Raw genomic sequence first — 22,977 nt, 5'->3', positions numbered from 1 at the left:
AAAGCACATTTGAAGGATCTTTTAACAGCCAGTATGAACAGGAGGAATGATTACAGCGAGGAAAACCTCTTTCACCGTTCATATGGACACCTGACTGCTGGTTTAAGACACACTTGAAAAATTGTGAACATGTCCTTTAATCAAATTGACATTTTAACAACATTAATGTAAATGTGGCGGGTTAGCTCAACAGCTACCTGCAGTCTGGATAAAACACATCATAGACGGCGGAGTTACGATCAAAATAAGATGAAAAAAACTGGAGAAAATGAATCACAACTCTTTGTTCTCACAATCTGAAACAAACAATCCATTCAGACAGATATAAACATGTTAGTTAATCAATAAAAAGCTGAATGCATCATATATTTCTATTATTAACGTTCATTCATATTATTGATACATGACATTGTGATCATAGGTTTGACAATGAGTCTGACGCATCTCGTGTTGTTACTTTTAAAGCAGCAAGTTGATGAAAATGAGTCGTCGTCTGTGGTTCTGGTGCAGAAACATACTGACAGCTGTCAGAGTAGCTCAGTATATACAAGCTACAGAGACAACAGGACTTTATGGCAAATAATAGAAGTGAAACAGGAAAAGCTCTCGACTCTCTGCTGCTGCACCGTTTAGAGTTTCAGGCAGTTAAGAGTAAAATCAAGTAGGCTTTACCTGACAACAGAAATCACTATTCATATGGACACCTGACACACTTGGAAAAACTGTGAACTTGTCCTTTAAGTAGGTGGCTGAAAAAAGAAAATGAATGAACTAACCTGGGAAAACTTAATGTTACTCCACAGTAATGTCCTTACTGTAGCAAGACAAAATGTTCTGTAATACAAATTATTAAAACTGAGGAACATGAGGTCCTAAGCAGCTGATGCCGTTCATGTCCTCACATCGAGTCACATCCTGCAGAATTCAAAGTTAAACAACCGATTAGATGCAACAACAAAGGAAACACAGAGAGAAAAGACATTTGTCCAGGAAAACAAATCCCAAATGCAAATAGTGTCTTTGGAGCTTAAACAAATACATATTTTAAGGTCTACTGACTAAACATACTTCATGATAAAGAGCCAAATACTGAGCTGTGTGTTATTCTTAAAGTATGATAAACACATCACGGAGCCAGTAGATTATCCAGCTTTGACTCATCATGGCAGAGCTTCAAACTGTGTTAGCATTATCTCCTCTGCTTCCTCTTTAATGCTCTCAGTTAGGAAGGAAACCTGCAGGACGACTCGTCCTACACGAGAATCCATTACCTGAAACACAAGCTGAGCTGCAGAACAGTCAGTAATGTCATCCGTCTCGTCCAGGAGCACAGAAAGTTTTTCCTCCTCCTGCTCGTCTTTCAGAGCAAAGGTTCAGAAGAGGAGACGTTTGAACTAAGCGTTTAACATTTAAAGGGTCATTGCATCTAAATTACAAAAGCGTATCGTCTCACTTGCTTTAACTGGTGGCTTTGATTTTTATTTTTATTATTTTCTGGCCTCCTTGTGCTGCTACTGCTGACCTGAATCTATATTAACTCATACAGTCGTGTCCTTTGTGCTTTGTGTTTGGAACATTTTGTCTTTTGTATTTTGCTGTTAAATGTTTGTTTTGTTTATGACGAACCTGTAAAAGGATCCAGACTTTTTTACGATTAACCTGTCCGGAGATAGAGGAAAAGAGGAGGAGAAAGTGGAGGGATTAAGAGCAATAAAAAAAGAAGATAAATTCAGGGAAGTAAAAGAAACAAACGTGGCGTCTGTTGATGTTTAAACCAACAGTCAGTGCAGCAGCTTGTGGTACACTGTATCCTCTGTTTGGAGCTTCATCTGTGATATTAAATGGCAGTTTGACAGCTGTGATCCATTATACAGTAAACACAGCGGACGTTTCACAAAGTCATCCTGTAAATGAACTGTGTGGCACAAAGCCACCAAAACATCCTTTATACTGAAACGGTCCAAGTGTTTCCTACAAGGACTCGGAGGGTAAACCTCAAATACTGTGGAAAATGTATTTGGATTAAATTCACGTGTTTTACTCTTTTAAATACTTGTATTTTTGTGTCAGAAAGGATGAAAAATGCTTGTTATAATTTCCCACAGCCCAACGAAATGCATTTAAATGTCTTGTTTTATCCAACCAACAGTCTAAAACCCAAATATATTCAGTTTATAGTTGTGTAAAGGAAGCATCAAATCCTGTTTGGTGTTTTTGCTTGAAAAGTGACTAAAATTGTTCAATTAATCAATTAATCGACTGATGGTTGCAGCTTTAGTACATTCATGGTCTCCATTTGATGAATCCTTCTGACTTTAGCGATTCCTTTTCATCTGATGTTAGCATGTTGATGTTAGCATTTAGCTTAAAACACCATTGTGTTTCTAGCACAGCCTCACAGAGCTGCTAGCATCACTGTAGATTCTTTGTGTTGTTACTTTGCATATTTGCATCATTTACACCTTCACGCTCCTCCAGAGGAAAATCATTGTATTATTTCAGCAAATATTTTTTGGTAATTTCCTGAAAAACACTGAAGCTTTACAACTTGTGTACTTTAAACATAATAAAAGAATGTTCTGCAGTAGTGATGCAGCATGTACAGTATGTCTCTTTCATTGACTATAAATACATTTATTTACCTGTGTGATAAAAGTTCATTTAAGTTCAGTTTTGTCCACAAATATTAGAGAGGAAAAACAACGGGGAAAAAAAAAACAGGGAAAACAAAGCTTCCTGAAGCGCTGAATCAATATGACGCAAATGTGTTGAAAATGGATTAAATCTGAGAAACGAGCTTTGGCTTTACATGTTGTGGTATGTGTCATACTATATAATTTTTCCTATATAAATAAACATTGAATAAATAAATTATAATTATAATAAGTTAGAGTCTAAGAGGTCTTACTGCTTTCATTATTGTTATTTTGTTCAATAAAGTTTAAACTATTCAAACTGATCACTTTTAATCAGAGTCTACAGCACAGCAGCAGTCTCACATCCTGCATTCAAAACCACAGCGACACCTCTCTGGTACGAGTGTGAGGTCACGTGATATTTAACACAGTGAAACGAGACATCGAAACATCTTGCTGCGATACTTTTGCTTTGAAAGGTCGATACGATATCGAGTCGTTTGTCGAGTAACTACACCCAGGCTAATGATCCTGCACTGTCACGTTCTCTGTCCGCTCTCCTTGTGCAGTACAGCACGCCACAATGCACCTCACAGTTTGGTGAGGTCACAAATAAAGCAGATAACACCTGAAGGTGGGTCGGGTCAGACGTGCTACAGACGTGAACCTTTTAACTCAGAGGCGGGTCTCCCCAGTTTCAGGAGAGGTTCAGTGAATGGAAGTGAAAAAAATATTACATTAGTTAGCAAAAGGAGATCAGGTAGAACAGCCTAAACGTGTGAGATTTGGTTGAAGAGATAGTTCAGAGATACAGTAGTTTTGGGGAATTTTACCTTTTTTCCCACTTTCCCAAAGTCAGAAACTAATAAATGCCTTCAGACAGACTTTTTTTTAAAATGTATTGGGTGTAATCTGAAGTTATGTCAAACAGCAATATCAGGCTGTCTTGGATCAATTATTGAGTGTCTGTGGGATCAAATAACAATCATGAACCCAGTGGCATCCAGGAATTGAGCTGAACTAAGCAAGTAAACTAAGGAGGAGTGAGGAGGCGTTATTTTCAAGGCCGTATCTGAGGGGATGCCCACAGTCTCAGACTCTGTTTTAACTACCAGAGGTCGGTGTAGCAATACTTTTCATTCATAAAAGATTTTGTGTAGCTGATCTTTAAGCATCTCTTATTTCTACTTCTTCAACAAAAGAACTTTTCACAGTTTTTCATTGCAGTTTTTATTCAGTTAATTTCATTTGCGTGCATGCTATTTCACTTCAGTCCAGTTCATGATTTCTTTTGTCTGCGTTTATGTTCATTTTGACCATTTTTTTTCAGTCAGATATGTTTGTTTTTTTTCTGTGAGTCTTGAAATCAATTTTTAACAGAGAAACAATATAAGCATCAACAAACCTCCATCCTGAAACAGCCCACATGCACAAATGAATGAGAAGCAGTACATCATGTCAGAACAGTCTGTTATGGAAGCCCCAGAGTTATAGTCCGACGACAGTTTATTACAATTTTAATTTACTCCAGATTTAATTTATTAGAAGCATCTAAAATTCTCATCAAGCTGCTGCCCTGCTGAGTTTTCGTCGTCCACGTTTGTTTTGATGACAGCGATCATCATGGAGATCTGACAGTTCATACTACATTTGTGTGGCTTTGGGTCAGATGGAAGTCACGTTCATGATCACATGTGAACATGAAATCAGAGCTGGAAACGCTGATGTAAAAACAACAGATTTGCAGGAAGAACAAGAGCAGTTTTAATCTGAGCTCATCCTCAAAGCTGATGCAGCTCCTTCCTCCTCACTATGTACGTGTAGGACGGATGTTCCACGTAGCTGTAATTGATTACACCTCCTTCATCCTCATAATCTATATCGTCCTCCTCGATATCATCAATATCGTCATCGTCCAGACACCTGCTGTCTCCGTCCGATCCCTCCTCCTCGTCCTCCTCCTCGTCCTCCTCCGGCACGTTCTCGCAGCTCAACCTCATCCTCTTGCGGTTGTTGTTCCTCACTGAAGCCTCCAGGGCTTTCTGCCGGCGGTAGAAGTGGGAGAACTTGTTGAAGATGATGGTGATGGGCAGCGCCACCACCAGGGTGCCGCCCAGGATGCAGCCACTGGCGGCCAGCTTGCCGGCCACCGTGACGGGAACAACGTCGCCATAACCCACCGTGGTCATGCTCACTGTCCCCCACCACCAGCAGGCCGGGATGGTGTCCAGGCCAACGTCCTGCATGGAGACAGCGAGAGTTTTATCTTTATGTGAATCTCAAATATGGTCAAGTATGTCTCAAAAACAATATGTCAATAAATGTATCCCATTCAAATTAAAAATGCCACCTTGTATGGATGAAAACATATCAGAGTAAAATAGTGGCTCATAGCTATAGTGTCAGAAGATTAAATAATTTAATTCTAAACAAGTTTTAAAATGACATGAAACAGATTAACTAGAAGGTGTAAACAGCTGCCAGCGCTGAGCAATAATTCAGTTTACTCTTATAGTCAAATACATCATTACTTTTATTGGTATTTTATAAAGCCCCTGAAATATTGGATTCAAATCAATTTTTCTATAACAATAAATATTTGTGACTAAATGGGAAACAACCACAGTTAAAAAAACATGATGTGGTTTGATCAGATTTGATTGAAAGCGACTGAAAAACAAATCAACTGACATCAGATTCTCATTTAAATGTTGTTAAAACAGAACCTGCTCACTTAAAAACAGTTAGAAAAGTACAGAAATAACTTAAACTGTTCTGACTTTGGCATAAAATAATGTCTCCATGTAGGAACTCATTATTCACAGTAAGAGGCTGATTGAGAAAATATGTTTTCTGGGCATTTAAATTGATTTCTTGATCGTGCAAAGAGATGTAAAATTAGTCTGTAAATGTGTTTTTGAGTTTTAGCATTTTCTGATTCATTTATCTATTAATCAAAGACAAAATTCTGTTACATTGGGACGGAAAATAGCAATTTTCTGAATCTAAATCTGAATCACAATTGATATCTAATCAATTATTTCTTGGATCGGGGTCATTTCAGTTGACCAAACATCAGGAGGACAAACTTTTGGTATAACAAAACCTTACTGACTGAGGAAAGAATTAAAAATTAATCATGAAAAAGAAGGAAAAACAGATGAAGATAAATAATTTAACATAACAAGTACAGAGTCTTCATGAGGCCTTAACAGCCAAACATCATTCAGACTTTACCTCTTCGTATTCAGCCGTGTAAGCGATACCAGAGAAGACGCACACGCCGACACCCAGATAGAGCAGAAGAATGCCGACCTCACGGTAACTGTGCTGCAGAAACAACATGGAGGACAACCTGTGAGAAACTGTGGCGTCATCTTTTTAACCTTGTTTTAACTCAAAATCATGTTTCTCTTCTTGTTCCTTCAGCTGGATGTTTTTTTCTCTTCTCTGTGCAGAGTTTGTTTTCACATTCAGCTGCTGAAGGAGGAAAGTTTCTCTGAGTTCACCTTAAATCTCAGTTTCACACGTCTATCTACGAGCAGGATTTGTGACATCACAAATAGTATGCAGCCAATCATGGTCCAGTATGCAACTTACACCTCCAGTGAGCAAACACTGAGAATGAACTTTACAGTGAAGGAGGAGACATCTTGTGTCCAGCAGGAAAACTTTAGAAATGAAAAATCTTTACATATTCAGAGATTGAAGAGGAGGACGAAATGTCACTTTAAGAGTTTTTAACATGTTATTAACTGAACATTTTGTGGAGAAACCATATAAGACACAAATAATTATTCAAATTAGAGTATTTTTTATGAGCCTTAAAACATCTGTGAAGCCCCAGGAGAGATATTTGGTAGCCTTAAAGGACTGGTTCACAATTTTTCAAGTGTATCTTAAAACAACTGTCAGGTGACCATATGTCCATATCATAACTGGCTCCTAGGGCATGACAAATACAGGAATGGACACAACAGATGGTGGTAAAATTAAAAAGTATTCATTATGTGAATGGTAAGCCTCAGAGGCACCCTCTGTCAAACTGACAGTCAGACTAATGAATAAAGTAGACCTTTATATATTGAAATGGAATAAATGGATGGAGGATCAACTCATGCATAACTCTTATCCCCAATGTTACTGTGTACCATTGTAAGAACACTTATTTATTATAGTGTTATTTTATTTATTTTATGTTTCTCGCTGTTTTTTGTCTTTTTCATTGCTGCTGTTTTGTTTTTGTTCTGTGTCTTTCCTTTTTCGGTTACATTTAGTCCTGCCTGAGTTAATTTGATGCATTATTTCATACGGGGCTGTCTCACTGTTCATGTATTGTTTGTCTTTATGATGTATTGTTGAAAATGAAAATAAAACTATAAATCTCAACAAAAAAAAAAAGTATTCATTATAATAAAGTAGTGAGTCAGTCAGTGACATCAGTGATGTAAATGTGAATGGGGTGTAAGGTGTTGTGAAGGGAAAACAAAACTAAAGTCAAACAACAAGCAAAAGCCTGCAGCTGCTGGCTGGGATGAGTCCAGGTGAGAGAGCCTAAACAACGCTGCCAGTTGGCCCCAGTTTATCCTATGGGACCATTAAGACCAGGTGCTCTGAATCTGGCTGGCTGCCACACCCACGTTCCCCCGGATACCTTTATGGACACAAGGGAATATAACAGGAACTCATATCCACACCAGCATCAATACATTTAAGGTAGGATAGGCAGGGGCCATCACAACCATTAAAACAAGTTTGATTTGCTGTATTCCTAAATTTAACATGAGGCATCAGAAATCTGAGTTAGATCTCCCAAAGTTAGAGTCTTTGGGAGTTTGGGAGAAATTCCCTTTCTTCTTACCATCCCTCCACTGCATCTCAACTAGTAACTTTGGGAGATGAAAAGGAGGAATGATTACAGCAAGATAAAATGGTTTCAGTGTTCATTTGAGCTCCTGACTGTCATTTTAAAACATAGTTGAAAAATTGTGAGATTGTCAACTAACAATTTTTCTTGTTGTTTCCTGTCATACAATTCAGTTCGGTTTACTGGAGAGGAAAAATAGGTTGGAAATCATTTTGTTTCAAATAACGCAGTAAGAGAAGAGAAGAGAAGAGAAGAGAAGAGAAGAGAAGAGAAGAGAAGAGAAGAGAAGAGAAGAGAAGAGAAGAGAAGAGAAGAGAAGAGAAGAGAAGAGAAGAGAAGAGAAGAGAAGAGAAGAGAAGAGAAGAGAAGAGAAGAGAAGAGAAGAGAGGACATGATGGTATTGTGACTGAATTGTTCTGTAATCCAGCCTAAAGAAACCCGAGAGGAACAAAATAAATTGTCAGTTGAATCGCTGCTAAAAATAAAATGCAGACTTGCATATTCCTGAAATGCCAGAATAGCAGGCAGCTGAGTACTAAACATTTCAGATGATGTATGGAAGTATTTTGTGCAGGTACAATATTTCAAAGTGAACCATGACAATAAATAGCAGCATGAACATTAGCTCCTATTTAAAGTTCAGTTTGCAAAGCTTTACTTGCAATATTGTGTTGTTTGTGCATTAAAATAAAATAAAAGCAAACAGCAACTGGCATGAAAGTAAAATTTATTTATTTTTCTTTATCAGATGACATTTTGCTTTTCAAAATGGATTTACTGTGATTTTAAATTAAAATTGTATCATTATAATGGTAATTAGCATCGATTCAAACCCAGCTACTGTTTCTAGATGTTAAACTCACAAGCCTGAGTTGAACTAATGTATTATGTTCAGGGTTTTTTTACATTGATATTCAGGAAAGACACCAAAAAAGCTCTCAGTGTTTCACTCCCAATGCCAGTCACGGGTCAGGAGCTTTTAATAAAATACTACTGCAATCTAAATGTAAATGTAATGCATCCTAACCCAGTAAACCTCGGACATTTTAAAAAACAGTACAACAAATGATTGAAGACAGTAATTTATGTATTTACCTTGTAACTCAAAGATGCATAATGATTTTGAATACACACAGAATCCTCTCCTCATCATCCTAACTGATTGTACATCAGTCTCTGCTGCTGTAATTGATTCACTTCACATGCGTTTACACAGAGAAATGACCACAAAATATCTGACTGAGCTGCTTTAGGACAAAATTCCTGCTGTATTTTCATCAAGAATGGATCCTTGCAGAGGAGAAATCCTTTATCACTGACATAAACATCATGTGATCAAACTAATCATCTCAGCATCACCTGCTTCAGAAACTAGTTTGAACAGGTTTTCAACAGACAGATATCATAATAAAGCCTAAATTTCACAAGCTCCATTTTCTCAATTTTAATCTGGAAAGTGTCCACTGTGACCAGTCGGGGAAGTCTGGGCAGAGTTTGAGAGACAGCCAAGAGCTGACTATATTTAGAACTTAAACTGATCATCATGTTTGGTGCCTCTTGAAATGACATCCTCATGAAAAAGTACTTAAACTAGACATTATAAACATGCAGGCAAAGTTCTGCACCTTCAGGCCATGTTTCCTCTGTGGATAGTTTAGAGGAAATCAAACACATTTCCCAGTGTGGAGACGTTCACATGTCTCAGTGAAAGAGAGAGATGTCAATCAGACTTTTTCCTGTCAGCGTCCTGAGCAGACAGCTCAGTCTGTGAGCCTCATCAGACCACAATGAATGAAGCAAAACTTGTCAGCTGTGTTGTCTTAAAAGTGTCTCCACTTCAGAGTTCAGGTCATTCACAGTTTACATCTCAACAAAAGTTAATTAAATCAATATTTCAAAGGCTTGTTCACCTGTTTAGAAGATATCCGCAACAGATCAAACTGCATTTTGTCATATTTTTTACTGTGAGCCATGTCAAGATTATTTACATCACCCTCTAAACCAAGACACTGTCTCAAAGGACTTCACAGAGAAAGAGCCTGCTTCACTCTGACAACATGTCTGAACACAGCATGAAAAATAAAGCACACAGAAACATAACAGGCAGGCGGGAAAAACAGAACTCAAACCAAAAGCAGAAGCACAAACTTAAATGTACCAGTGGAGCTTTTGACCACGAGTAGCACTGTAGAGCGATGTTTTTATGAAGGGGTCGTTGTTCAAGCATGCAGGTAAAATGCTTCATAATATTCTAGCAGCAGTATTTATGACTTGGAGCACTGGTGCAGGTAAGATAATCTACGTATATGTGGACAATTTTACTTGTTCAGAGGAGGAGGGGTGAATGGAGACATTAACCCAACATGACAATGTTTCCACCACTATGGTTCTTCTTCAGGTAACGTTGAAAACGTCTAAATGTTGTCATGTCCATGTAGAATTAAAGAAGATTTGGGAACAATTAGCAGTGTGCAGATACTCTGTTTCTTCTGTGTATTTTGTTAGCGAGCACCTGCAGAGATGTGCGGATGTGTGTGTGTCCATTGATATTTGCTTACCTCAAGGATACACACAGCAAATCTGAATGTAATCATAAGTTTTGTTTGTTCACAAGAAAACTCCACAGGGCAGCTTTAAGCACAATATTTGTGCTGTGTTTTAATCCAAATCGAAGCTGCAAACTGGAAGGTGCATCTCAGACACCTAAATGTTGAAAACTCTCACACAGTCCTACAATTTCACCTCATTTAATATACGAACACCTTAATGACCAACCTGACTTGTCGGTAGTTATGTAAGACCTGAAGGAAAACATTTTGATCTATATATTGTATATAAAAGATATAAAAATACAGAAAAACTGATATCTACCCTTGGTTTTGTATAAGTTGTCAGGTTCGTTAACCTACAGCTCAGTGTTGAAGTGTTTGGTGAGTTTGGTCTCAGACTGCCTGACGTGTGGACCTTCAACTCACTGAAAATAAAAACCTCATCCTCAAAGAAACACATAAAGACGTCTTTTCCACCTTTTAAAGGGAAACTTTCAACCTGGACCATATTTTCCCATCTTTTTGTGTCTAAATGACCAATGGGGACAACAGTTTTTGAAGTTGGTCCAGTATTGAGCGTGCCAGGAAAATAGGGTCCAGGTTGACAAATCCTGAAGTTTCCCTTTAATGTGTGTGACATATCTACATCTGTGCACCACCCATCAACCTTTATCTGATATGTCTACAGAAAGGTCAGCAGACTAAAATGTCACAAACAAGAAAAATCAATTATATCGTTTTCATTGTCTTTTATTTTCCTTTAGAGGTTTCTAAGGCCAGTTAACATCACTGTGTGTCTGCTCCCAGTCAGAGAGTCAAATGTTACATGACGATGCCATCTGTGGCAGCAGACACAGTCCTGACTCACCCGAAGCGTCGCTCCTAGTGAACGCAGTCCTGTCGAGTGTCGGGCCAACTTCAAAACTCTGAAGATCCTCATTAACCTGAACACCTGAGAGAGAGAGACATGAGGTAAGAGAGTGTCTGTCACCTCATCGTTTTCATAAAACCCTTTAAAAATTTTTATTTTAGCTCCTAAAAACTTTTATTTGACTGAAAAAAAAGCAACATTTCAACTCTGCCAGCCATTTGTTTTTCTTCATCAAGCAAATAGCCAACTTGGTGGAGTGGGCAGATTCAAAGGTCTGGACGAGACAATATAGAGACCAAATGGATTACATTTATTTGAAATTTAAGCTGAGGATAAGCCTCTTTAGATGCACCATCTTGTTTTCAAGGGGTCCCCCAACACAGAAAAAAAGAAAATTGGCAATTCAACAAACAAACAATACAAATAATTATGAAAATAATTAAATCAATAACACAAAACAACCAACAAAACACACAAACAAACAAAGCTCTCAAAAACTCCCAAACCTCTACATCTCTGTTACAAGACCAACAAGAGGTTAGCAACTGCCAGAACAAACAAACAACAAACAAAACTGTCAAAAGCACTAAGTCTACCCACAAACCAAAAGGGGTAAAATAAGGAGGAAAAAGAGACAGAGAGGGAAAATATGTACTAATAAAAGATGAAAGTAAATACAGTCAAAAAAAAAAGAACAAATACATTTGAGGTAAACAAGCAATGAAGTCTTGAAGTCATGAAAAGAAGTAATGGATCTGAGTCTGGCAAATTATTTTATTATTTCTGGAGCTTTACATTGAAAAGCACCAGCAGACTGTTTTGTATTGTCAGTACCAGTGTTGGGTTTGTCTAATTGAATACATTTAAATACAAAAAGCAACCAATGAAAACGTCTCCTTGAGTTCAGTGATTAAATGTATCACATATGAAACAATGATGAAAACAGACAGTGTCAAAGATTAAGATAAATTACATTTCCCAACCTGAATGAGTCGTCCCAGGTTTCCCAGATCAGACTCTGAACCCAAAGTCATGTCAAAGATCAAGGTGATGTAGATGGGAACCACCGACACCAAGTCAATGATGTTCAGAGGATGACGGAAGAACTTCCTCCTGTTGGGCGCGAGCAGCAGCCGCGTCACCACCTCGAAGAGATTGAACAAAAAAGAAGTGTGTTCTACTTCAACTGATATCTTTGTTCATTCACCAACACACAGATAAACACCACTTATTGTTCCAGTTTGTTTTTATCTGCTCACCTCGAAGGTGAACCAGCAGCTGCAGAAAACCTCCAGAGCCTGTGTGGTCGGGTCCTCCATCAGCTTCCCATTAGAGTCAAACGTCTGAAAGAAAAAAAGAGAAAGATTATTGATCATCATGAACATTTACAGATGTTTTCAATCATACATTTAGTTTTTGAACCCTGTTTTGCTTTTATCAACAGCATCTTGCTTAAAGCATATGGCTGCTGTTTTTCTATATTTTTCTTATTGTCAATAAATCGCATGTTTGGATCCAAACCAACAATGAACTGATCTACTAACAAGTATTGTGTGTGTATCCAAAGCCTGATATATTTTATTCCTCCGTTGTCCAAAAACTATTAAAAACACATCAGTGAGCCACACTGCTGCACTGGGTGACATGTTCCTTCATTATGAAGAGTTTGGTCACGTTAGTTTGTTTAGAAACGGCTCCAAAGACTATTAACAGTGATCATGTTTTCAGCCTCCGTACTGAAGTTCTTTGAGAAATGTACAATGTAGTACAAAGCCACAAGCTAATGAAGCTGTAAACAGAACCACCTTCCTGCACGTGCTCAGTAGCGTCTTCCTTACACAGAACCACTCTCCGGAGACTGAAAACATGATCGATGTTGTTAGTCTTTGGAGCTGTTTCTAAATAAACTAACATTCATGAACGCCCCTCACAGCTGGTGTTAAAACATTTAAGATGGCTGCATAGCATTTATCTTTAAAATGGAATCAGTCATGAGGAATTCAGATATAATATACAAAGTTTATGTCTGGACTGGGGTTAAATTTAAAGAGGTTTAGAGTAAAACTCAAGAGAAACTAAACAAACAGACACTTTGTGAAACACTACCTTTTAACACCTGATAGTTTGTTAGCTCATTTGTTATTGCAGTCATTCTTTAATTCCTTCATTACAAGCATGATAATCTTTGTAGCCTCACAAAACTCTCAAATTTAACTTTTGTCATTGTGTTCTGGCACAACTGGATGTGTTTTTGTTTGGGACATTAAGAAGTCCAATAGATGATTTTATTCTCCTTCACTGAACACTTCCTGCATCTGATTGGATATTTTTTTCCTCCTTCACATTTAAAACAGGATAAATATGGCAGGGATTCTGCTTTTTTATAATGGTTTATGTAAATAGATGATGAGTTTTTCAGTGATGATCAGAGAGTCCCATCATCATCTAATCTACAGAAATGTTCCTGACGAAAATCTTCTGATGAAAACTGAGTGAATGTTTGTTTCTCTCTGTACCAACCTGATACTCTGGGATGCTGTTGATGCACATGGTGGCGATGGATGTGAGCACGACTCCGATGGAAAGCAGACTGAAGAGCTTGCTGGGGATGGAGTATCCAGGGTTCTCCAGAGTCAGCCACAGACACTTCCTGATGTTCCCGTAACGCACCTCCTGGAAGTGCAGCATGTCCCTGAGAGGACAGAGGAAGACGATGAGTTAACGGAGAGATAGACAGAGAGATGTGAGTTGGGCTCATCAAAAGGCTCCACGGTCTTTTACCTGTTCAAGTCAGATATCTCGTCCACAGAGGTGTCTATGCTGCTGACTTCACTCTCGTCGTCCCAGCTGCGATGTCGGCTGCTCTCCAGCTTGCGGTCGTGGTAACGGTAACTACAGCAACTGTCCAGGAAGAACTCATTGATGCCCCAGTATTCGATCTCCTGACTAAGTGACAAACAGAAGTTTATTAGTACAACAGCTGCAGTCTAATAGAGCTTTAAATGATTAAAATTTAAACTGAAATCATATTTAGTCAAAACTAATGTAAAAGTGTTTTTTTAATGTATTGTTTATAGTTTTATATTAATACAAGGAAGAAAAAAGGAAATGCTGTGTTTGATTGACAGCAGCTGAGGCGGCTTGTCAGTGTTTATTTTTGTTTGACAGCAGCTGGCAGGCAACCGGTGTTACACTGTATGAGTAAAGTAAACAAACTGCTGTAGCTACAAGTCATGGACAGACAGTGTGTCACTAACAGGGATTTTGAAGAGTAACGACCAAACCAGCATCTAACGGGACCAAAGTGACATTTGCAAGTATGTTTACATGTTGTTTTATATGCTGCAAATGAGCAGCTAATTGGCTATCTAGCTGCTAACTGACATTAGCGGTGCACTTTTTCCTGGCGAATGTTTGTTTGGTAACCTGATACGCCATATGGTTTGTTACACAGAACCATCTGAGAAGTCTTCCTCGGAAATGTGATCATGAGATCCAGTAAGAAACCTCATAGGACGCTGATTCGTCCGAACCACTGCGCATCACTTGAAGCCTGACAAGCTGGATAAGGTAATTTGTTTGGTGGTTCGTTCAACAAGCTAAGCTGCAGGACAAGACATGTCTTCATGTTTGTGAGTTGTGAGATATGAAGGAGACTTTAGCAGGAAAGTTAATGTGTGTTGTTCAGAGTCTGTGGTTCTTGTGTTGTGGAGCAGCATGCTATCAGGCTCAGTGTGACCGTCTGCTCTGCCGATGATAGAACGACACGTTATCGCTTTATGCAAAAATTTGATTTCCTGTATCAAAATAAGGACTCCAGCTATGAAAGTGAATGATGGAACGCATTTCATTGAAATAATGTAAAACTAGGGGGCACCATCATGAAACCAAAAAATATGACATAAAAATTTCTCTCTTTTGGTTTCTCATTTTTTCTCAAAGGATAAACAGGACAAGTGATTTACAGAGCAGATATGTAGCTGTAGGAAACAAAAATGCATTTTAATTTCAGTTGGACTTTAAACAAAAAAGACAGTATATCAACCTCACCAAGCTTCACCCAAAATCCTGTCAAAATTCTTGAAGAGAAAATTTAATAAATCGAGGGAATCTGTTTATAGCCTCCTCTAGACACAGATTAAATAATAATACTGGTTCATCTAACTGTTTCTGGCTTTTTAACTTTCAAATATTTCTATTGTGGAAAAGGTTCATTCTGTTCAAACAATAAAAGGACCTTTACAGACAACAAACTGCATAAAATGTAGAAGTTGGGGGATTGTTTATGTTTGTGAATGTGTTTGTTTGTTTGTTTGTATTGTGTACATTTTTTCTAAAGCTTTTCTCTAATTTCACCATCAAACTAAATGTCCAGTCATTTTTATAAAAGTAGAGTAGTTCCTGTAGCTCGTGAAAGGTTCTTCAGAATCACATTAGCTGCTTCAAATTGATCTCTCTGGTAAAGCATTTACAGTAAAACGTTATTTCTTAGAGTAATCTTATGTGTGCTTTTAGTGACATTGTGACCGCTTTTATTCCCACTGGAGCTGTGTAAGACGGATATGGAAACCAGTAAAGATCTTTTTCAAACATGACAAATTATAAACATGTAGCATTTATAGGTCACAGTGCTTGTACAGTATGAAAACAGCTCAACTATTCACTTATTTTCACTCTAAACAGAAACTAAAGTGACAAATTGTGACTTGATGAATGTGATTGAAGTGTAGTTTGTGGTGTTAAAACAGCAGAGAGACCAGAGACCTGAAGGAGAAGACGCACAGCTCCTCCATGATGTGAAGTTTACCCGTCTGGTAGAAGTGAAGGACGTAAGGAAACAAGCCGGGATTCCTGTCAAAATAAAACTCCTTCTGCTGCACGTCATAGTCATCACACACCTACAAGGACGAAGAAGAGGAGAGGAAGAGGAGAGGGGGGAAATGTGAACAAATAAATGAATGAAGGAAGAATGACGGAGCGAGGCTTTAGAAAATAGCCAAAGAGACACATTTTATAGTCTCATTATTTTTGGAATCAAAATCCTGAGAGAGATGCAAAATGATCATCCATCATCTATCAATCGATCCATTCATCTCCCCAAACCCACAACAAACCTGAAGTATATCTTCCTCTGAGTCACATGCCAGCAGTTTTCCCAGTCTGGTGTCTGGGAATTTCTTCAGTGTGCTGGAACAGAGACTCCTCTTCAGACCTCCAACGTTCACGTGGACGAGACCCTCGTCTGAGTCCTGGTGGCCCCAGCTGGGCAGACTCTCCTTCACCATGGTTAACTAACGAGACCACAGGGAGATGAGCAACAAAGCAAAAGAGGGATCCTTAATTAATGGTTTTTATTGACTTTATAGAAATCGTGGGGTCCCAAACATTCACAAGAACAAACAGAACAACAATAAAACAACAATACAAAGGAAAAATAAGAAACTCAATACCAACAACAGAAAGGACTTACAGCCTTAGAATAAACACTATCAGAGGAAAAATGATCACAGTAAAGATAGTATTTATTGGGGCGGCAACTAACGATTATATTCTTGTTTTGTTTGGCCAACAATCCAAAACCTTAATATTAGTAGTTTACTGCCACATATGACAAAGAAAAGCAGCAAATCCTCACATTTGAGAGGCTGAAACAAGAAAATATTCTTATTGCTTGAAAAATAACAGAAACGATTAATTAATCAGTTTGCGATTAATTTTCTGTTGATCAACTAATCGCTGCAGCTCTAAAAGCTGGTGATTCAATATAATCTACTGACAAGTATTGTATGTGTGTCCAAAGCCTGATAGATGTTATTCCTTTGTGACAATAACAAACATATAGAATAACAGCAGCCTTATCATTTTTACTGCAGACATCTGATTTTATTTGTGAGTATCTTGACATTCAAGGTGCAGCTTTGCTGGTTCATACTGTTTGACTCGTGGCCTGGATGGGATCCAGATCTCACTCTCTCTTTCCATCTTCTCTTTTCTTCTTCCCGAGCTGAGTCAGCAATCACCAAAATCCTCTATGAAGACTTCCTGACAAAGTGGAGTCTCCTTTTCATTATCTGCCCAAAAAATGTTTGAGTTTCTTTGTTGTGATGTAGGCACTTTAACTTCATCTGCTCCACTAATGCACTTATAAGACCTGCTGGCCAGACACTGGCTTGTTGTACCAGACATTTTACAGCTCACATTATGGACTGGTTGAGAGCCAAAAGGCTTTTGCTGGACTTTAGATATTTGAAGGCTGAGTATAAACATGTTCCTTTCTTGAATATGTTGCCATGTCATAACACAGCTTTTAACAACATGAGTTAAGTGACCATTCTGTTTAAAAACATTTCAATCACAATTAATTTTTTGTCAACATTAATCACGGTTGCAAGCAACTTGTCTCCATGTGGTCAAGTAAAAAAACACACATACATATGCAGCCAAAACAGAAACTAACTCCCACACATGTTCATCTACTGTACTTCCAGTACAAACACCTACATAGTGTACACACTTTCATTATAAAAACCACACTATGAAATCACTCAACAGATGAATAAATAACAAAGTTCAAGTGATACTGTAAAAATTAAGAAAGATTTTTGTGCATTGGTTAAAGGATGAGTTCACAATTTTTCAAGTCTGTCTAAAAACAACAGTCAGGATCCCAAATGAACAGTGAAACATGTTTTTCTTGCTGTAATCATTCCTCCTGTTCATACTGACCATTAGAAGATCCCTTCATAATGCACTTACAATGTAAGTGATGGGGGATGAAATCCACAGTCCTCCTTCTGTGCAAAAATGTATTTAAAAGTTTATCTGAAGCTAATATGAAGCTTCAGTCATCCAAATGAGTCAAATCAAGTAGATATCTTTCAACATTACAGTCTTTTTAGTGCCAAAGTCCCTCTTTTTGTTACTATACTTCCACCGCAGCTCAACAGGGAAACACTGTCCGAGGAAACACAAAGAGGGAATTTGATGCTAAAAAAGACTGTAAATGTGTCAGATATCCACTTGATATGACTAACTCAGACTGATGAAGCCTCATATAAGCTTCACATCAACTTTTAAATGCATTCTTGCACAAAACAACTGTGTGGACACACTGAAGATTTTGTCCTCCATCACTTCCATTATAAGGTCATTATGAAGGGATCTTCTAATGGTCAGTATGAACAGGAGGAATGATTACAGCAAGAAAAACATTTTTTAATGTTCATGTGGGCTCCTGACTTTTTTAGACAGACTTGAAAAATTGTGAACCCGTCCTTTAAGTTTTGAGTCGCTCTTCTGCCCAAAGGCTCCAACAGATCCCAATGTTGCCTTAAATAGTTTTTTACAGCACAATGCTAATATTACTGCCAGAAAACATTATTTAGTTCAGTTTAGTTGGCAAACATTGGATTAATATTGCTTAGCAACAAGTGAAGTCTCAGTTTTATTTTCAGCTTTTGTTTTTTATTGCTCATCAGAGTGATACCTCCAAGCAAGTATCCCATCGTCGCCAGCTGTAGCGCTGCACATGTAGCGCTCACTCTAACAGGACTGAGGGTATCCGTCCATTTAGAGGCAGCAGTAAGTGCCTTCCTTCAGGTAAAGTGTAGCTATAATGTAATGCAGTAATGTTACATGGTCTCTTATTGCAGAGTGTAGGAAATGGCCTTAGGAATCACAGATAGGTGTTAACCTAATGTGGACTTAATGGTGTTTTAAACAGAGCAGTCTGACTTCATCCGGCTCTGAATCTTTCACTCTCTTCCTGCTGGTATTTAATCAGGTTTTTCTTTCTCCCCTCAGCTGAATGATTTATGGTTATATATACAGTTAAGTGTGGAAAAATCCATCTTCGTCTGTCAGCAGCATGTGTGAGATTCGGAGGCGAGTAGGTGGACGTGTTTGTGGGAAGCCTGTTATCATGTGTAAATGCCAGTGGTGGAGTATATTTACTCAATTAATGTGTTTAAGTTCTGAGATACTTAAGACTTAAGTATTTATGTTAATGTAACTATTCTTCCATTCCACCACATTTCAGAGGGTAATATTGTATTTTTAATTCAATTACATTTATTTGGCAGCCATAGTTACTACAATAGATACTTTGAAGATCAATTTTTTTCATGTAATGCTACAACTAACAATTATTTTCATTATCGATTAATCTGTTGACTATTTTCTCAATAATTGATTAGTTGTTTGGTCAGTAAGATTTCAGAAAATGGTCAAAAATGTCAATCACTGTTTTCCTAAAGACCAAGGTGATAGCCTCAAATGTCTCGTTCTGTCACAACTAACAGTCCACAACCCAAAGATCTTCAGTTTACTGTCATAGAGGACTAAAAATAACAGAAAATATTCACATTTAAGAAGCTGGAACAGAGAAATTTAGTAGTTTTTCTTGACTCATTCATGACTCAAATCAGTTCGATTATCAAAATAGCTGGCAATTATTTTTTTGTCAATTGACTAATCAACAAATCGTTGCAGCTCTAATTTTATGTACAAACCCTGAGGATCATTTTCTAAAATATGATGAAATATTATAGATTAAACCACCCAATTAATCTATAAAGTAGTTACAATCATTTCCATCTCAACCTGCAAAAACATTTAATGCTGTTAAGTGTTTTCACAGTAACGAGTACTTTTACCTTTGATACTCAAAGTACATTTTGCTGATAAAACCTCTGTTGTTCTACATAAGCAAAATCATAAATGCAGGACTTTAACTTCTAATTGAGTATTTTTATAGTGAGGTATTCCTACTTTTACTTCGGTAAACAATCTCAATACTTCCTACATACTTTTCCAAAACCTAAAGATGTGAATTTGGACTCAGAAAAAAGAGCCAGATGGCAAATTGTCTGTCTTGAGATTTCCAAATAAACAAAGTCATACGGAAAAAGCATTTCATGGACATCTTGATTATACAAGTCAATATATCCCCATTTGAAATGTGATATTCAGCTGGGACAAATCTTGGGGAGGACAGGCTGGACCAGAACAAATATGGAAAATGAGCCACGAGGGATGACAGCTGTAACACTTTAATATTAGGCTAATTTACTGAAATGATCCCACTGAGCACAAGCTGTGATTTCAGCATCATTTTCCTACTTCAGCTCTCATATAATCTGAGGAAATTCCAGTTTAGCACTTAGAAGATAATCGACTGTTGAAACCACACTGTCTGTGTTTATTCTAATGAAGGAATATATCAAACTAATTACAACAGTATGGCTCTCTTGTGTGTTTTTTATGTTTTTTTTGGACAATTATGGAGTCATGACGGACATTATCGCCTGAGCTCACTCTCCCAGACACCCTGACTGAGAATCACTGAATCTGTGTGTAATGCTGTGGCTTTAAAGCAGCTATAATCAATACTTTTAGATTAACAATGGCTCACATAACTACTTGTATATTAAAGTGTCACTTGTATTGATGAACTCACAGAAAATTATCACCCAACCCTGTTCTTCTCCTCATCCACAGAGCTTTATAGTCTTTTTCCTCTCAGGGCCTCTTTCAAGAACCTCTCTCACCAACAGATTTGTTCCTAAGTGTCACATACGAGTGATTTAAGACAATTTGTGGAATTATAGTGTTCTTGTCCTTATAATTTTCTTTTAGGTACAAACGAAATTCACGTCCATTCAGTCCAGACTTGTCTTATGAGTCACAGACAGACAGTCTGTCGTTGTCCACAGGGCAAAAAACATTAATAAAACCGGATCATAAAGTTTATATATGATACTGAAACTTGCCAATTCACTGAGAGGCTTTTTGAGATTTTAGGATTTGTAGTGGCACATTTCAACACAACAAACAGACACAGTTAGCTGTAGACTAGCTGGTGAACATAGTGGAGCATTTAGCAGCTAAAGAGACAGATATTTCCCTCAGGAGTTGGTAGAGAGCATAAACAGAGCTAAAAGAGAGTGAAGGTGGACAGAAACACGACTTCAAATGAATGATAATGTTGCTCCGTAACTGCTGGATGTGGAAATAAGCAACTATTTGCGAACAAGTTTGCCAAATAAACTAAAAGATGCCCAGTTGTAGCCAAAAGAAAAGATTTAAGAATAAACCTTAAAGTTCAGTCAAGAATAATTTTTGGTTTTCAGACACTTTTCTGATAACTCTCTCTGAAGTGTCCATTTTGATGTGGACTCATCTCAGACATTATCAGGTGAAGCCTCAAACTTCTGCAGGGTGAAAGTCTTCTGCATTAATTATTTAGATGATGAAGGTTTAGTTCAGAGCTCCTGAAGGAAGATCTGTGTATTTGTTGACAGGTGAAGGTAAAGTGCTGCATTGAGCTGTAGGGAAATATAATGATTAGATCTCCTCGTGGTGTAGCGTTCACATTAACAAAATGCAAAATATGAATAGAGGCCTTATTGCAAATGTGCATGAAAACCAAGATAAAACACACTGTTATAATGCACCAATCAAAGAGTAGGAGAAGATCAATAGCGGAGGTAAAGATTGCACATTAACCTTTTATGATGGACCTCTTTAAATATTGTGTGAATTATGAATGTTTTCATAGTGTGTGTTGGGCCTAGGTATACACAAAGTGCCTTCTAAAAGGTTTTTGTGGTCTTCATTCATTCAAAAAATTAGTAAGTGGACCTTTGGCTTATAGATATTTTGTTTCATAGGTTCCCTTCAGGTCAAGAATGAACTTCCAAGCTTAAAACTACTTGTTTACAGTGACATCTCCACAGGCAACCTTAAACTAACTTTTCTGACTTTCAGAAACAGACTTTCAGACTAATTAGCAGTTATTTTGGTCTTAAAACTGGTCTGGACTCTGTTCCAAAATGTTTGTCACCTCTTTAGGCTTTTAATTTGATCTCAACTCAGTCTCATCTCCACACTGACTTGGACTTAACTAAAGCAGTCTTGACTTACAGCTCTGCTCTGAATTTCTTCCTTTGAAATGTACGTACATACTGAGAACCTTTGCTTTTGATAATGGAATTGAAATTTTAAAATCTAAATAAATATAATATCATTTAGATTAGTTCCTCAACACAGTCTGCTCCACAGTGATGTAAAGTACCCAACATAGCCATGAATGTCATTAAATTATCAGTTTTATGGCAACACTTCTGTCAAAATTAGCAGCGTTATTTTTAAACAATCATTTCCTTTTTTTAGACTTGTGTAAAAGCATCCGACCAAAGGAAAACAGATAGTAAACAACAGAGGGACAATGTGACTCTGAGTCTATAATTACATGAAGGGCCCATGCTGGGCTCTCAGGGGAGCTGCCATGGTGCACATACAGAAATAAAGTTGATCTATAATTCAGCACAAGGAAGCGCTGCAGCTTGAAATCACAGCTGTAGAAAAATGCAACAACCATTCACACACATTCATGCAGTGAAGTACATCAGAGTACTGCAACAAACATAATCAAACTCCACATTAAGATGACACAGAGCCCACAGTAAACTAGCTGTCAGGTTGAAGTGTTGATTAACTGATCGCAGCTTAAATCTCTTTATAAACACTTCAGGCTTTAGTGTTATGAAGGGAAATTTAAAGACTTTAATATATTAATTGAAACTTACCTCCTGGGAGTTTTGTCACGATACTCTTTCATCACCGGATCAGCATCTTCCCCAGATTTCAGATTCACCCCATGATGCGTTGATAAGTTTTATACTTTCAGGAATAAAAAGGACTAAACTCTGCCATTAAGGAAACGTCGGATCCAGAGAAAAGACAGTGAGCTTTAAACCCAAATCAACTTTCAGGACATCATTCCCTCCGCCTGTAACGATCATCTGTGGAGGAGAGATGTGAGAATCAGCTGTAGGCACACAGGTTTCCTCCATCTGAACCTGTGTTTGTTCGTCTTCTCTGTCGGACAGTCTTCGGCTTTTTCCGTCACATTCCGGAACAGGATCGTGTCTCCGAACGGGAAATACCTTTAATACGCTCTCATAGAGTCGCTTCTATGATGTGTTTGCGGCACCTAGTGGTTAATTTAGAGTTTAATGATGAACTTTTTTTTGAATTTTTATAGTCTTTATT

General features: G+C 37.7%; 1 protein-coding gene across 1 annotated transcript; it reads right to left on the bottom strand.

Annotated features, from left to right (window-relative positions):
• Positions 1 to 3,867: 3,867 nt before the first annotated feature.
• On the bottom strand, positions 3,868 to 22,916 carry si:dkey-43k4.5 (potassium voltage-gated channel subfamily S member 2). The gene is made up of 10 exons (XM_044349393.1): positions 22,512 to 22,916; positions 16,038 to 16,214; positions 15,688 to 15,821; positions 13,705 to 13,869; positions 13,444 to 13,615; positions 12,183 to 12,266; positions 11,907 to 12,068; positions 10,921 to 11,004; positions 5,874 to 5,966; positions 3,868 to 4,876 (listed from the first exon to the last, which is right to left on the bottom strand). Exons 2-10 carry the CDS (start codon positions 16,206 to 16,208, stop codon positions 4,418 to 4,420), a joined length of 1,524 nt encoding a protein of 507 aa, XP_044205328.1. The 5' UTR covers positions 16,209 to 16,214; positions 22,512 to 22,916; the 3' UTR covers positions 3,868 to 4,417.
• Between the last annotated feature and the right edge of the window lie 61 nt (positions 22,917 to 22,977).

This window comes from Thunnus albacares, chromosome 4 (assembly GCF_914725855.1).
Source record: "Thunnus albacares chromosome 4, fThuAlb1.1, whole genome shotgun sequence".
In the NCBI taxonomy this organism is placed as follows: Eukaryota; Metazoa; Chordata; class Actinopteri; order Scombriformes; family Scombridae; genus Thunnus; species Thunnus albacares.
This window is presented reverse-complemented; position numbering and strand designations above follow the sequence as displayed.